The 15,046-nt window shown below is 48.1% G+C and overlaps 1 protein-coding gene across 1 annotated transcript; it reads right to left on the bottom strand.

Moving 5' to 3' along the window:
* Positions 1-2,785: 2,785 nt before the first annotated feature.
* SUGP2 (SURP and G-patch domain containing 2) lies at positions 2,786-15,043 on the bottom strand (the record flags this gene model as incomplete). The annotated part of the gene is made up of 9 exons (XM_029963848.1): positions 2,786-3,040; positions 5,885-6,005; positions 8,526-8,662; positions 9,372-9,436; positions 9,843-10,360; positions 10,877-10,988; positions 11,170-11,660; positions 12,307-12,424; positions 13,855-15,043. Coding segments are annotated over 8 exons (2,751 nt in total), but the record flags the coding sequence as incomplete, so codon positions are not given.
* Between the last annotated feature and the right edge of the window lie 3 nt (positions 15,044-15,046).

Below are 15,046 nucleotides of genomic sequence, written 5' to 3'. Positions count from 1 at the left end.
CCTGGTAATTCCTGTCGAGGTGAGATCCATCCAGGAGCCCTTCCTGGGTGTGGGGGATTTTTTGAAATTCTTCAAAGCAATTCTTATTTTCCTTTCAATGAGACACAAGCAACGCTTTATTTATTTATTTATTTATTTATTTATTTTCCAGAGGGGGAAAAAAATAAAAAGACCTCAAACAATCCCTGAATTTGCAAATATTATTTATATCAACTCTCCTTTGATATGGAAAGTTTCTAAAGGGAGCCTTTTAATGCCCAACAAGCCAAACACATTTAATCTAACTGGGGCTGAAAATTATTGAAGGCAACTTCTGAGTGCAAAACTTCAAACAAAGCTGAAGAATCCTTTTAGTTTTTTGGGGTTTTTTTGAAGTCTCAGGGAAAAAAAACCAGTGGAACAAAAGACATAAAAATGCAGGGTGTATTTTCCTAAAATTAAAGCATCCCCTGATCCCAGAAACAGGCCCCGGGGCATTTGTTAAATGATCCTGGCGTGGTTTGAACCTCCCTCCAGCCTCTTCCCGACTGGATTTATGGAGTTATCCATTAGGGGGGGATCTCTAACAGACTGCACAGCTTCAGGACTGGGATCTGGCTGTTAAAGACAAAGGGATTCACAAAACTTTGAGTGTTGTTTGTTACAATTAAGGGGTTTCCCGGTGGGAGGGTTTTCCCAACAAGGGGGTCCCCTCAGACCAATCCCCCCCGCACGGGAACACAGGGAATGGACAGGGAATACAGGGGATGGACAGGGAATACAGGGAGTGGACAGGGAATACAGGGAATACTCATGGAACACAGGGAATGGACAGGGAATACAGGGGATGGACAGGGAATACAGGGAATGAACAAGGAATACAGGGAATGGACAGGGAACACAGAGAATGGAAAGGAAACACAGGGAATGAACAGTGAACCCAGGGAATGGAAATGGAACACAGGGAATGGACATGGAACACAAGGAATGGACAGGGAACCCAGGGAGTGGACAGGGAACCCAGGGAGTGGACATGGACCCTGGGGGATGGACAGGGAACACAAGGAATGGACAAGGAATACAGGGGATGGACAGGGAACACAGGGAGTGGACAGGGAATACAAGGAATGGACAGGGAACCCCAGGAATGGACAGGGAACCCCAGGAATGGAGCTGGTCCCCCTGGCACAGTCCCAGTCCCCAAGGGACAGACCCAGGTACAAGGAACAGTCCCAGTCCCCAAGGCACAGGTGGAGAGAGCCCTTGGAAAGGGCCTGGAGGGCCAGGACAAGGGGGAAGAGCTTCCCAGTGCCAGAGGGCAGGGTTAGACAGGATACTGGGAAGGAATTCCTTCCCTGGGAGGGTGGGGAGGGGCTGGGATGGAATTCCCAGAGCAGCTGTGGCTGCCCCAGCCCTGGGGGTGTCCCAGGCCAGGTTGGAGCACCCTGGGGCAGTGGGAGGGTGGAACTCCACGACTTTCAAGGTCCTTCCCAACCCAATCCCGGGATTCTCCGAGGCTGAAGAGGACACAGAACGTGCAGGGGTTTCTCAAACAGCAGAACTTTATTGCCCACAGACAATGCAAACAGTTTCCACACTTGCTGCACTTCCAGCAAGTCTCCTACTTAACAAGGTTCACAAAAAAAAAAAAAAAACCACCCCAAAACCTCTTTATTTCAGAAGGACCCCTGTTGTTCTTTGAGCATATTCTCATTTCAGGTGTTTATTATTGCTCAAATCTACAGTCTGGTTGTGGTTGGCCACTCAGTCACGAGATATGCACAATTAAAGGTGATGCAGGACTCCCAGGCATTCATTTTTTTAATTAGAAAATAGGCCCGTTGTAGGATAGAAAACAACCCAAAAGGATAATATTTTGAATTTCTGAGTCCAGGCTTTCTCTGGGCTCAACTGGCTTTCAAGCAGAATGGGATATAGAAAAAAAAAACCACACTGTACACTGATTTGGAGAAAAACCCATCTCAGCACAGATTGGGTGTTCACACTAAGGACTGTTCTAAAAAAAAAACAACAAAAAACAAACAAAAAATAAATAGATAAAATGTCGTTGGATCACCCCAAAGGCAAAAAAAAAATAAACCCATCTCCATGAGTCCAACACAATTAGTCCAAACACTGAATTAGTGACTGTAGTTTTAAGGGCACCTCCCCCAAAATGGGGATCTCCTCACTTCTCTCCAACGAGAGCAAATGTCCTTTTCTTCTAGACCAGGTCCTTAAATATCCTAAATATTTTTGAAGGCAAGGGAGGACAAAGGTGTAGCCAGGGCTTGGCTCTGTAAAGCTTTTCCTGGCTGGCAGTGCCAAACAAGGGCCAGGAGACCCTGGAGAGAAGGAGGGTTAAATTCCAGGTCACTGCAGGTTCCCCCCCTCCCCTCCTGCCTTAAAAAAAAAAAGAAATTCAGATTTCAAGGCAACAGTAAAAACCACAGAGGTATGGAAAGAGAAAGCTTGCTGCTGTTTTCAAGTCAGCACAGCAAGGAAATCAGAGAGACAGTTAATTCCTGGGAAATTGGGATACAGAGGGGAAACTCTGACATTCCAGCTGTGGGGGCGGATTTGATGCACCAAAAGTTAACTAAGAGGTGATTTAGAGGGTTTCTCAAGGTTAAGAGACATTTAGCAGCACAGAACAGAGGGAGCTTCCCTCCCTCAGACACTCCCAAAATCCTGCTTCACACTTTGCTAAGGACACGACCCCAAACCCCACTGGTTTAGTGCCAAAAGGATGCATATCTCTTCCAAATGGCCAAACTCACAAGCAAAAAGACATTTAAAACCAGGAGGTCGTTTAGTTCTACATTTATTGCAGCTATTCAAAGGGTTAACAATGCTAACAGGGTTTTGTTTTTTGTTTTTACTTACACTACAGGGAAATGCATTGCCACTGGCTTAGCACTGCTGCATCTGCACGGGACAGAAACGAGCAAATTCTCTACAGGATTAATGGCAAAACCCAACCAAAAGACAGCAGACACACCACTGAAGTTAGTTAAAATGTTCACTGAAGCTTGCAGTCTTCATGGAAGAGAGCCTGGAACTAAAATAACAGAAAAAGAAGCTTGTAAAAACCTCCAGCAAAGGCAAAGTGTCTGCATCACAAACGTTTCACATGTACAACTTCTCAGAGCTGCCTGCAAAAGGCAGGTCAGGGCCAAAAGGAGGAGTGTGGAAGGTCAGCTCTTGGTAAAAAAACAAGATCAAGTGGCAAAGGGTGAACCCAAGGTGGGAGCAATGCTGGAATTTGGGCACCAGAGCTGAGAGCAGCTCCCAAATTCAGGGCTGGCACAAGACAGGCCAGCTCAGGAGTGTCCCAATATTCACCTTTACTCTTGAGGCAGCTTTAAACTCTTAAGCTGAACTCTCAGGGAAGGACAGCACCACTTCCCAGCCCGGATTCCAAGGGTTCTCCCAGCCTGAGGGGAGCAGGAGCCCAGCAAAGGCACTCCCAGGGGGGCTGTGCCCCTTTCACTGGGGTTAAACCAGAGCAGCTCCGAGGGCTGGGCTGGGGCTGAGAGCTGGATTTCACTCTCCAGCCTGCAATTCCACCCTGGCAGCAATGGGGCATGGAATCAAGGATCCTTCTTCCAAAGCAAGGAAATGGGAAAGAAGAGGTTGAACTGGAATTGTGCAGGGAAATAAAAAATCAGGGGCAGCTTCACCCCTGGGCTAAGAGGAAAGCTAAACCCTCTGGAGTGGGTCTGAGGGATAAATGAGAGGCCAACAGTGCTGGTTCCAGTTATTCCAAGCCAGACTGGGACTGGGAGATCTCCTTGGAAGGCTCAAGCTTTACACTGGTTAGGCCCAGGAAAGAAAGGGAGGGGGGTAGTGAAAACCACACCCAGACAGGAGTTAAACCAGCTCAAACTGCCAAATACTGGCACTGAGGATTTCCCAGGCAGCCTGTGGTCCAAGAAATGTCTGGGCTCTCAAAATGTCCTTGAATCTGACAAGCAGATAAACTTATTTGTGTTCAGGGCCTTTGTGCTTCAGCTTCTTGCACTGTGGGAGGTGAAGACACATGGAAATAAAACTCCATGCCTGTGGAAAAAGAGCCAGCAGTGGGTTCCTCTGTGGGGTTATTGGGTGGTTTTGTGCTTCAGGGCAACCAAAACTGAGTGAGCAGAAAACTGCACAACGCCATGATCTTGTTCCTTTTGGTTTCAAAGTCAGTAAAGGAAAAAAAAACCAAAAAAAAATCAACTTGCATTGATAAACTACCAGGCAAGGAAAACTTGCTGCTGGGGACTGGAGATGGAGACACTCCCCTGCAGCCACTTTTTGGTGGAGGAAGAGCAAAATGAGGCTCTTTGAACAGCAAAGAACACAAATCTTGCAGGTCTGCCAGGAACTGGAGCTGCTGCCACGTCCCTGTGGGTGCTCTGCAAGGATGGGAACAGCAGAACGTGCTGCTGGTCAGCCCAGGAGCAGCTCTTTAAAGAGTGGGAGCAGGTTTGGGTGCTGTGAACACTCAGGTGAAGCCCTGGGGCTGGTTTTAGACAGGTCAGGATGGAGGGTGCACTAGAAAGTGCCATGTTCAATTCTGTCCCTCTCAGAAATAGCCTCAGTGATGTGCAAGCCAGGAAAAGAAGAGTTATCAGACCTTGGAGGGTTGTTTTGGTAACACTTGTTAAACCTTCCATGTCTTCAGAGCTGCTTCACCAAGCAGGTAACACTTTCTGTTCATTAATCCAGTCTTGTCTTTCAGTAAATTCTGAAATAGTCCCTTAAAAGTATAAAGGTTTTTGTCTTTCAGTAAATTCTGGAATAGTCCCTTAAAAGTATGAAGGTTTTTGTCTTAGGTGTTGAGATTTTTCAGTCAAAGAACTTCTGCAAAGCAGATGTTTGATAGAAATCACTCCCTAAACTGATGGTCTTACAAAACTGATGATCCACTTCCAAGTGTTTTCTTCAGTGTTTTCTGCAGGCACGTGAACCTGCACCCCCCTCATGACTTAAAACTCCTTGGAGAGGGAAATGATTCAAGGATTTCTTGGGGCAGAGCTGCAAATTTGTGTCCAAACAAAAAGCACACCTAGAACTGTACAGCTTGTTCACTGCAAGGAAAAAAAAACCTTCCCAGCTGAGCTCTCCCAGGGAGGGTTTGGTGCTGTCAGACTGGGATGGACTCAGCTGCTCACCCTGCACTCAGAGCCTGGACTCTCACCCCAAATAAACACCCAGGGGTGGAGACTCCTCTGAAAACTGGTGCAGGGAGGGGAGGAAACTGCTTTGTGCAGAAGTGGGCTGGAAGATTGGACCCCTCAACAAAATGCAGGGTCACAAAATCTGAACTGCCTCACAAAACGTCTGAATTTGAGAAGGGTCTTGCTTTCAGAAAGGGCCAGAACCAAACCAGGCCCATCGTGGTTCTCACATCACTTATTCCATTTTTTTTTTGGTGAGGAATCTCATCACAAAACAGGCAAACTTGGCCAGAGAGAGAGGGAGAGAGAAAGAGAGAGAGAGAGAGGTAAAAACAGGCACTTCTGAGCCCAAACCAGCTGTTTCTTCCTCAGAAGATGCCACCCAAGCTGTTAGCTTGCACAGCACAAGACTAACTGGAATCTTGGAGGATATTTTAATACATTAGCATTGGAGTCCACTACTTAGAGACCAGAGTGCTCTTCATGCTCTGCTGAAGATCTTTCCCACAGCAGCTTTGCATTTCCCAGGCACTTTAGAGCCAGCCAGCCTCTTTATGTCAAACCTAGAAAGCAAGATTTTGGGGGGTAATTCAGCAGTTCAAAGCACTTCACTGGAGCTCTGGACTCTCATGAAATGTTCAAAAAAAGCACAGCTAACACTCATGGAAACAGCACTGATTTCTTGGGAGGGGAAGGTTTAACCAGCCCTGGGAGGGAATGTTGGCAGTGGCACCTACCTATTTACTTGCTCTTTTCTGCCTGTACATTTGTATCATTCTCTGACGGAAAACATCAAATGCATCTTCTTTATTTTCTTCCCCTGCAACACCCAAGCCCTCCCCTGCAGAGGTAGCACCCCTAGGGAGCAAAATGGAGAGTTAGAACACTCTGAGCCCAGGACAAGGTGCAGAAGAAAAAAAGAGAAACAACAGCTTCCAACCCAGACACAACTCAAGGGGAGAGTCACAGTTCAAGGGGAGAGTCACAATTCAAAGGGGAGAGTCACAATTCAACAGGAAAGTCATAATTCAAGTCCTAACTCAAGGGGAAAGTCTTTCTGCTTCATTTGGGGCAGGAGGGGAGCAGAGGTCTGGGAGCAGTGATCATCCCAAGCAATCCCCACCTCCCATCTCACGTGCAAGCCCCACCCCAGGAGAAAGTGCTCCCATCACAGTGAAGGTGTTTAAATCATCTCACAGGTCAAATTCTTCCATGGATTTTGAACTCCAGCCACGGGGAGATGCTGGAGAGGTGGCAGAAGTGACCTTGTTTTTTTTTAATATTTCAAAAGTGACCCAGGTCAGAGACTCTGAGGAAAACACCACAGAGCTCTGGAGAAAAGGGGGTTTGACTGAGGGAATATCATGCTGCTTGTTTAAAATTCCCACCACAGACAGACCCTGCAGCTCCTGCCCTTCCAAGAAATAGGAGCCATTAACTCAGCTGTTCATCCCAAACATGCCAAGGGGAGAAGAGAAACCTCAACAACATCAGAACATCTTCCTGGATGGAGAGGGTGACCCACAGCAGTGCAGAGACAGAAATAACTCAACCCCTTTTTCTCCAGCCTTTGTGTGGGCAGAACTCAGACCTTACAAAGCCAAGATTAACAAAACCTCTGCCCCAGGAAGGATCCTCTGTGCCAGGTCTGTCTCCCAGGTCAGTTAAATTACTGTTACCTATCACAGATAAATGACTTTAGAATAAAAAAAACCAATCAAAGGCGTGAGATAATTACTCAGAGGAGGGTCTGTCCCACAACAATGTTCTGCCTTTGAGTGTGGTTCTGGTTTCTCATGTTTTAAATATCCCTTGAACCATCAAACAGGTGTGACAAACCAGCTCTCAGGGCAGGGAACAGCTCAAAAAACTAACAGGAAACCCCACTGAAAATGTCAGGAGCCACCATTTCCACGAGGAGTCACCACGAAATCCAAGTGACTTTTCCAGGAACAGAAATCATGTGGTTTTAACTCTGCAAATGTGACTTTCTCTCCGAGCCAGAGAGGAGCTTTAAGTTTTCCCAACACAGAAAGAGCCTCAAGTTTGTGCCTTTAACAGCTGCTGTGCCTGAATGCACCAGTTTTAGAGATCCCTGTTATATAATGATTAAGGAAGGCTCTGCTACACAAGAACTGGAGTCTCTCCAACTATTAATCCATCCCTTTTTCCCAGGGAATGAGATCAGACAGCACATGGACTTTTAAAGAAGTCATCAGTGGAGAGCAGTGTTAAAAGGGGAGGAAAGGGCAGAGGCTACAGGTTATCAAATGGGGGGAAAAAAATGCATCAAAACAACTGAAAAGAGAAAGGAAAATGTTAAATTGCAGTGGTTTTGTCCTCACTGAGATTGTCCTTGGCTGGGGAAGCAAAGAGAGGAACACACCATGAAAATCATCAGTCTCAGGGTTTCTCTCCACACAACAGGTTTTGTAAAATAAACAGAAGTTCTTCCCAAGAGTGACCAGCAATGGCCTCAAGCTGGAAAACCTGTGTTTTCCCCCATTAAAAATTAAAGGTGGCCAGAAACTTGTAGAATGTGCAGGGCTGTCAGAGCAGACACAGTTAATTAGCCCGTGATCAGGTGCAAAATTTGTGCCAGGAGCTACAGAAACAACACAAATTCCTCGTGGATTTGGTCCCAACAGGTTTGGGAAGTAAAAACCCCGAGGTTCTCAGAGTGCTGAACACAAGAGCTACAGGTGGCACGAGCTGCTTCCTCACTGCCTTTTTCCTGCTGAAGGAGGAAATGGGGAAATATATAATTATGGCTGCTGGAAAAAAAAAAAGCAAGCAAACCACCAGAAAGAAACCATTTCATAACCCATTTTAAGTGGCCAAGGCACGAGGAGGACACGGAAACCCCTGGAGAAAAGAAGACTTTTGTTAAACCACAGACAGAAAGTTGCTTGTGTGGGTTCAGAGAGAAAGAAATTTATGTGGGCTCAGAGAGAAATAAATATTCTGCTCCTTATTCAGCTGGGGAGTGAAGGAGGGATTATCCATGAGGAGATATTAAGCATAAGGGAATGTTATCCATGAGGAGATATTATCCATCCTCTGGCAGCAGTGGACACTGGAAACAGCAACTCTGAATGGCAAAATGAGGATTAAACCCCCAAAATTTCAGGGAAAACACACACTTACCTCGTGGCAGGTGCACTTACCTCCTTCCTCATGCAGTGGAATGAACCAAATAATTAGGGTGACAACAAATGAGCTGCCTAAACCTAGAGATGTGTGACGTTCCTAAATCCCATTTATACTCTACGTGCAAGGAGATCCTCGGGATAACGTGTTAAAAATCCCTGCCAAAGCCACTGTGAGCATTCCCAGCCTTTCCCAGAGCTGCCAGAGCTCTGGGTTCCCATTACATACACTTTTACAGGCTCTCTGATCCCTTTCCCTCGTGTCCCGAGGCCGTGTCCCTCCTGCCAGCCCATCTTCTGCAGCATCTGGAACCCCACGTTCCTGTGTGTCAGCCTCTTGTGGGAGAACTCCAAATCTTTTGGTTTCTATGGAGAGGAGAGACAACAGAACAACAAAGGTGGGTTGTTATCCAGGGAGATCATTTAAAAAAAAAAAAACAAACCAAAAAACTCAAAATCCACCCCCACCCCGCCACAAACTGGGTGGGTTTGAATTTCTGGATCTGCAGAAATAGCTCCTGAGCAGCATTTCAGCAGCTACCCAGAACAAAAAAATCAAAGTTTTGAACCTTGCCAGTTCAAAAAACATCCATTTTGGGTTCTCAGATTGTTTAATTACATTATTAAGGTGGCAAACAGCACACCTTTGTATTTACACAACTCTTTGGTGCTTTTTAAAAAATGAACACAGAGTGATCTGATGGCTGAATCCCTGCTGCAAACACAGAAGCAGCCAAATAACATCTCACCAATTCTGGAAAAGTGCAGCATGTTTTTCAGGCAGCAAAGCACCCATTTCTTTATATTATATATTTTTTAATAGCAGATGAACACACAGCTATTCAATAGTGCTCCAATCATGGAATGTTTAACTCTGACACAGGTATTTAAAACCTAAACCCAAGAGGTTTTTAGGAGGAGTCACAGCTCTCCCTCAGGTTTAGTCCAGACCTCTCCAGGATCAGGTTCTGCAGGTTTTAGTTTGATTTCATGGCAGAGAACATGTTTTTGGGGCTGCCTCTTGTAAGAACAGCTGATTGTCAGGGGGCAGCTGCAAACCAAGTGGGTTCTTTACCTTCTTCTTCTTTGTAACTGGGCAACCCCGAGGTCTGTCATAAGCAATCCTGACAGGCTCGTGCACTGCAAGGCAGAGCAGGGACAAAAATCAGCTGCAAAGAAAAACCTTGGTGGTACAGGACCCCAAAAGTACATCCCAAAAGAACATCTCAACTCTTAACGCCTGGGCCTAAAATCAGAACCAACGAGAAAGATCAGAATAAAATAGGAAAAAAAAAAGAGAAGACATTAAATATACACTTAGAGAATAAATATATACTTAGAGAACATTTGAGGGATGATGTTTGATACCAACTCTGTACTGCACCATGAGAGAAAACCTGTTACATGGCTTGTTCAGTGTAAGGAACGTTTAAAGTGAACGTCGTTTTCCTTCTCGTGCCAAAATTCTTTGGGCCAGTAACCACCCACCTAAAAATCCAGGAGCTCTGTGCCACTGCCTACAGACTCCCTGCTGGATGAGGCTCACCTTTTGGTTCTTCTATGAGGCAGATCCTTTTAGAGGCAGGGATCATCCCAACCTTCAGGGACTTGCTGCTGATTCGTTTGCGGGGGAAGGGGGTGCCGGGGGCAGCGGCCGGTGCCTGTGTCGACAGATTTGGTACAGCACCATCAGAGGGGCTGGAAAGCTGCATTTCACCTGCTGACATTTCCTCTCCTGCTTTGGAAACCACCTCTTCATCTAGGTTTTCCACACTTCTACCTGCTGGCACGTCCTCCTCGTCTCCCTCCTCTGCTTGCTCCGTTTCTTCCAAAGGCTGGGAAATGTCCTCCTCAAACTCGGCTTCCTCCTCGTTCTCTTCCTCCTCCTCTTCTTCTTCTTCCTCCTCTTCCTCTTCTGAAAGATCCAAAGTCCTCTCTCCAGCTTTAGCACCCTCCCCAGTGTCAGCTGCTTCAGACACAGCGCTGAAGTTGATGGAGGGACACAACTCATAGACCTTCATCCGGTAAAACTTGAAAGCAGAACTGTTTTGATCCTGTAGAAACCTGAGCAAAAAAAACCAAATAAAACCAAAACCCAGTCAAAACAGCATCAGAAAAAGATCTTCTTTTAGCTGGTGTGAGAAGCAAGGCATTAGAAATAAATCTCTGGTTGATTTTGGAGAGGTCATTTCAGGGTTCCCTGACAACAGGCACCACAAACAGCAACCACTCCCCTCAATTCTGATGTTCAGCAGCACTTCCCAAACCGTGCTGGGAAGAATCCAGTGGGATTCTCTTAAAAACAGTTTGGTAGGGCACTGTTTCAAGATTCAAGCTGATTATTTAGTTTACAAAAGGAAGAAATGTGCTTTTTGGAGAAGCAGTTTTCCTTTCTCGGGTTATTTCGGATATTCACCAGGAACGGAGGTGCTGAAGACAACAGGGAGTATTTGCCCCAAATCCTGTGTTTCCTAAACACACCGGATAAAAACAGACATCTCAGCAAACAGTGACAGGGAGGAGGAGCATTTGGAGGTTCCTGCTCAGCCCAAGGACCCAGGGAAAGGTGCAGTTACTCACCAGAGGTCTGGGTTATCTGCACTGTTGTCTATGCTGAACTGCTCGATTTCTGGTCCTACCTGAGCCACAAACTTGGCAAGTTTCTCTGCAGTTTCCATGGTTTTGGCATCCACTGCAAGAAACCAAACGTTCTGTCAGCTTCCCACAAACCCTGCACGGCTGGGAGGTCACAGCACTCGAGAACTACCAACTTCAGCACAAGAAATGATTTTCAGAACGTGCAGCAGAACGCACTCGATGCGGTTTCCCCACATCACTGACAATTCCAAAGCCAATCCCGAATCTGCACTTACCATCAGGAAACTGAGAGGCCAGTGGTGGGAAAAGCTCTGGTGGTGCTGATAAATCCTCGGGATCTGCCCTTTCCTCTGCTGGCAGAGAGGCCTCGGAGCCGGGGCCACGCTGTGGGGACGAGGTGGGGACGAGGGGAGAGTCCTGCTGGGACAGGCTGGATCCTGCCACGGAGACCTGGGCTGGACCTGGAAGATGTTTGTCTTGGTGCCTCAGCACTGTCCCAGCTGAAAGCACAGTCTGTGTCCCTATGGTTGCTCTCCTCACCTTCCTTCCTCGGGTGCCACGCTGGGGGAGCACTCCAGGCCTTTTTCTCTTAAACAGTCTTCTCTTAATACTTGCAATTTTCCTGGCGTAGAGCAGGGCCCTGATGGATTCTGTGGCAGCTTCTTCTGGGGTCCTGCCCTCCCCACCCTCCTCCTTCCTCCTCTGCATCTCTGACAACTTCAGTCTGTAATATTTGTACTCCAGGCTGTCCTCATCAGACAGGAACCTGAAGAAAAAAATCACAAGAAACGAAATGAGAGCTGGGCTGAAAGCATCAGAAGCTCAGCAATCCACCCTTTCTTCCAGGTGTCTACACCAGCCTCAGCAGGTTTTTCTTGGAATAACAGCCAATTCCATGTCTGAAGCAGCAAGGAAAGTGTGCCAAGCAAATACAGCAAGCAGGGGTTTGACACAAATCATTTGGGTGGTAATTAATCAGCCACGGTGCAGCTCACACGTGAAGAGACACTGTCACATGAAAAGATCATCACGCCTGGAAGTGTCTCAGCTTTCCTTTTCCAACATCATCCATGGAACACTAAATCCCTAAGCCTGTTACCTTCCTGGGTGTTCACATCAGCTGTGTTTATTTGTTCACCTCCTGAATGCAAATCTGCTTCTTAAAGTCTTGCCTTGGGATTGACAAACACATCACAAGGAACGTGAGCTGCTCCCCACAACAGAAGCAGCCAGGACCATTTCCAGGGATACCAGGGAGTATAATTAGCTCAGGAAACATCTTCCAAAAAATCTGATTAAACACACAATAGGGCTTTGATCTTCCACCCATCGAAAGGCTGAGCCTAATGAAACCTATTCCAAATCTCTGCATCAGAGGGGGGGATTACAACACACGGTTCAAACACACCCACCAGTATTCAGGGCAGTTCTTCTGAGCGCTCCTGTCTTTGGCAGACAAGGTTCCTGACACCATGCTCTTCACCAGCTGCTCAATTGTCTCCACAACTTTCCTGTCAGCTCGTTGTGGGACTGCTGGAAGACATAAAAGGCAATTAAATCCCAGGCATTGATTGTTCTCGTCGCCAGAGCGTGGATATGTTGGGGTTTTTGTTCTCTGACAGGGCGATATTTGCATTTTTTCAACGTGTTTTAATAGAAAGCAGGCTGCACTTAATCCCAGAATGCCAGGAGAGGTGGGGTGGGAAGGGACCTCTGGAGGTCCCCCTGCCCAGGCAAGGTCACCTGGCACAGAGGTGGCACAGGGACACATCCAGGTGGGACTGGGATGTCTCCAGAGAGGAGGCTCCACACCCTCCCTGGGCAGCTGCTCCAGGCTCTGCCACTTCCACGGAAAGAAGTTCTCCTCACGTTGAGCTGGAACTTGCTGTGTTTTAGTTTCTGGCCATCACTCCTTGTCCTGTCTCTGGGCACCAGGAACAGAGTTTGGCCCCATCCTCTGACACCCTTTGGAGACACTTATGGATTGATGGGATCACCCCTCAACCTCCCCTTCTCCAGACTAACCAGGCCCAGCTCCTGCAGTCTCTGCTCATCAGAGAGATGCCCCAGACCCCAAATCATCTTTGTGGACCCTCTCCAGCAGCTCCTTGTCCTTCTGGAAGTGTGGAGACCAGACCTGAACACAGCACTCCAGATTTGGCCTCACCAGGGCCGAGCAGAGGGGCAGGATCCCCTCCCTGACCTGTGACCACACTCTTCCCAGTGCCCCCTTCCAAAACCAGGATAAATTAAGGAAACCTCTACACTTTAACTGAGATTCTAGACCACATTACCATAAAAAAGCACCACAGTCTAAGAAACTTATCCTCGGTCACCCCAGGCAAGTTAAGCCCTCCTCAAAAAGGCAATTCCTTATTGCACCAAAAGGATTTTTGTGCAAAATAAGTTTATTTGAACGCTTGCCCTGAGAGGGCATGTTCCAAATTATCAGTCAGCCAGTGCCAGCGTTGCAGGACCTCCCTGAGAGAGGATCTGAAGCTCAGTTAGGAAAAAAACATATGAGTAGAATAATGAGCAGGAATTTTTTTAGGGAGGAGGAACTTGCTGGTCTAATGCAGTGGAGAGTAAGTGTTCCTGTTGGTGAGAGGACAGAAACATCTCCAAAAAAAAAAATACACCTGGAGCTGATAAGAGTGGTGATGGTAACAGCTCCAAATTTGCATATATGCAAATACTTACTCTGTAATGAAGCCAGTTCCAGGTTGGTCCTGGCCTCCCCACCTCGAGGTGGTGAGGCTGGAGGGGCAGCCAAGGATTTAAGGTATCAGCACGTGCCAGAGAGGGGAGGGAGGAGACAACAGCATTTCCTCCCTGCCTCGGCTGCTGGGGATTTACACGGAATTCCCACAATTAGCAACTCCTGACCCGATGAAACCATAAAAAAAGCACCAAGAACTTACATCCTGCAAAGCATCTCAGAGCAGTTCCCTCCCTTTTACCTTTCGTGTCAGGAGAGGGGGTTTTAAGCTGTTCTGTGGCCTCGGGCTCGGGTCTTTTCATCTGGATGGGATAGCCACTCTTCTCCAGCCAGGCCTTCAAGTTCTCAATGTACTCCCTCCCGAACAAAGTGGAGTCGTCGAAGTTCGGGAACAGCGTCGGCGCCGGAGCCATTTCCTGGAGCCCCACGGCCTCGAGGATCTTCTCCTGCCTGAAAACAGACGCCAGGGCAAAGGTCTGGCCCAGGAGAGCCAGGGACTTGCGACACAGAGACACGGTGGTCTCGAAAGCACCGGCCATTTCTCTGGGGTTCCCGAAGCCGCTCGTCTTGATGCTCAGCTCGTAGGCGTTGCAGGCCATGAGCAGCGGGGTGACCCCCTTCAGGAGCCGGTCCTGGAGCCTCATGATGTACTTGTCGAAGGGCTTGATGATCTCGAAGAAGCAGTTCTTGGTTTTCACGGCGCCCTTGTCCAGCAGCATGTTCAAAAACTCGTTGTCCACCTTGGGGGTTTTCAGGGCGGCGTGCTGCAAGCTCTTGATGGTGAAGAAGCAGTAATCCCTGTGCTCTGGCCTCAGGGAGCACTTGAAGGAGGCCAGCATTTTGGCACAGGTTTCTGTCTCCAGCTCGAAGAGAGCCCCGAAGAGCCGGGAGAACTCGGCGTCGTTCTTGATGGCGTGGAACCCGGCCCACTTAATGATCTCCACTCCGAAGGTGGAAAAAATGTCTGATTTATCCACCAGGTCGAAGTTGAGGTTCCTGAACACGTGGGCAGGCTTTGGGAGCCTGAGGATGGGTCTCTGGGCTGCCAGGGCAGGCCTTTGATTGGGTCGTGGAGGCAGCTTTTGGACGGGCACCGGCCCCTGGTCGGGTTGTTCGGCAGCTTCCAGGGGCTGCTCCGGCGCCTGCGGGTCGAGGCCCGGCTGCGGTTTCTTCACGTTCCACTTCTTGAGGGGAGTTTTGACCTCCCCTTTGAACACTTTAGCTTTAACCACGCCCCTCGTGAGCCGCTTCCCCCTCAGGATCCTCCCCCTGCCAACAGCCCCCCTCCGGATGGGGGGCCGGAACTCGCTGTCTTGGACCCCGAACTCCACGTCGTACTCCTGGCTCTCCACGCCGCCGTACTCTTCCTCCATGAGCCCCGGCGACCTGAAGTCCCCCAGGATATCCGAAGGGCTAAAATCGGGTTCGTGCGG

Source organism: Manacus vitellinus, unplaced genomic scaffold, assembly GCF_001715985.3.
Source record: "Manacus vitellinus isolate BGI_N305 unplaced genomic scaffold, ASM171598v3 scaffold_64_pilon, whole genome shotgun sequence".
Classification (NCBI taxonomy): Eukaryota; Metazoa; Chordata; class Aves; order Passeriformes; family Pipridae; genus Manacus; species Manacus vitellinus.
This window is presented reverse-complemented; position numbering and strand designations above follow the sequence as displayed.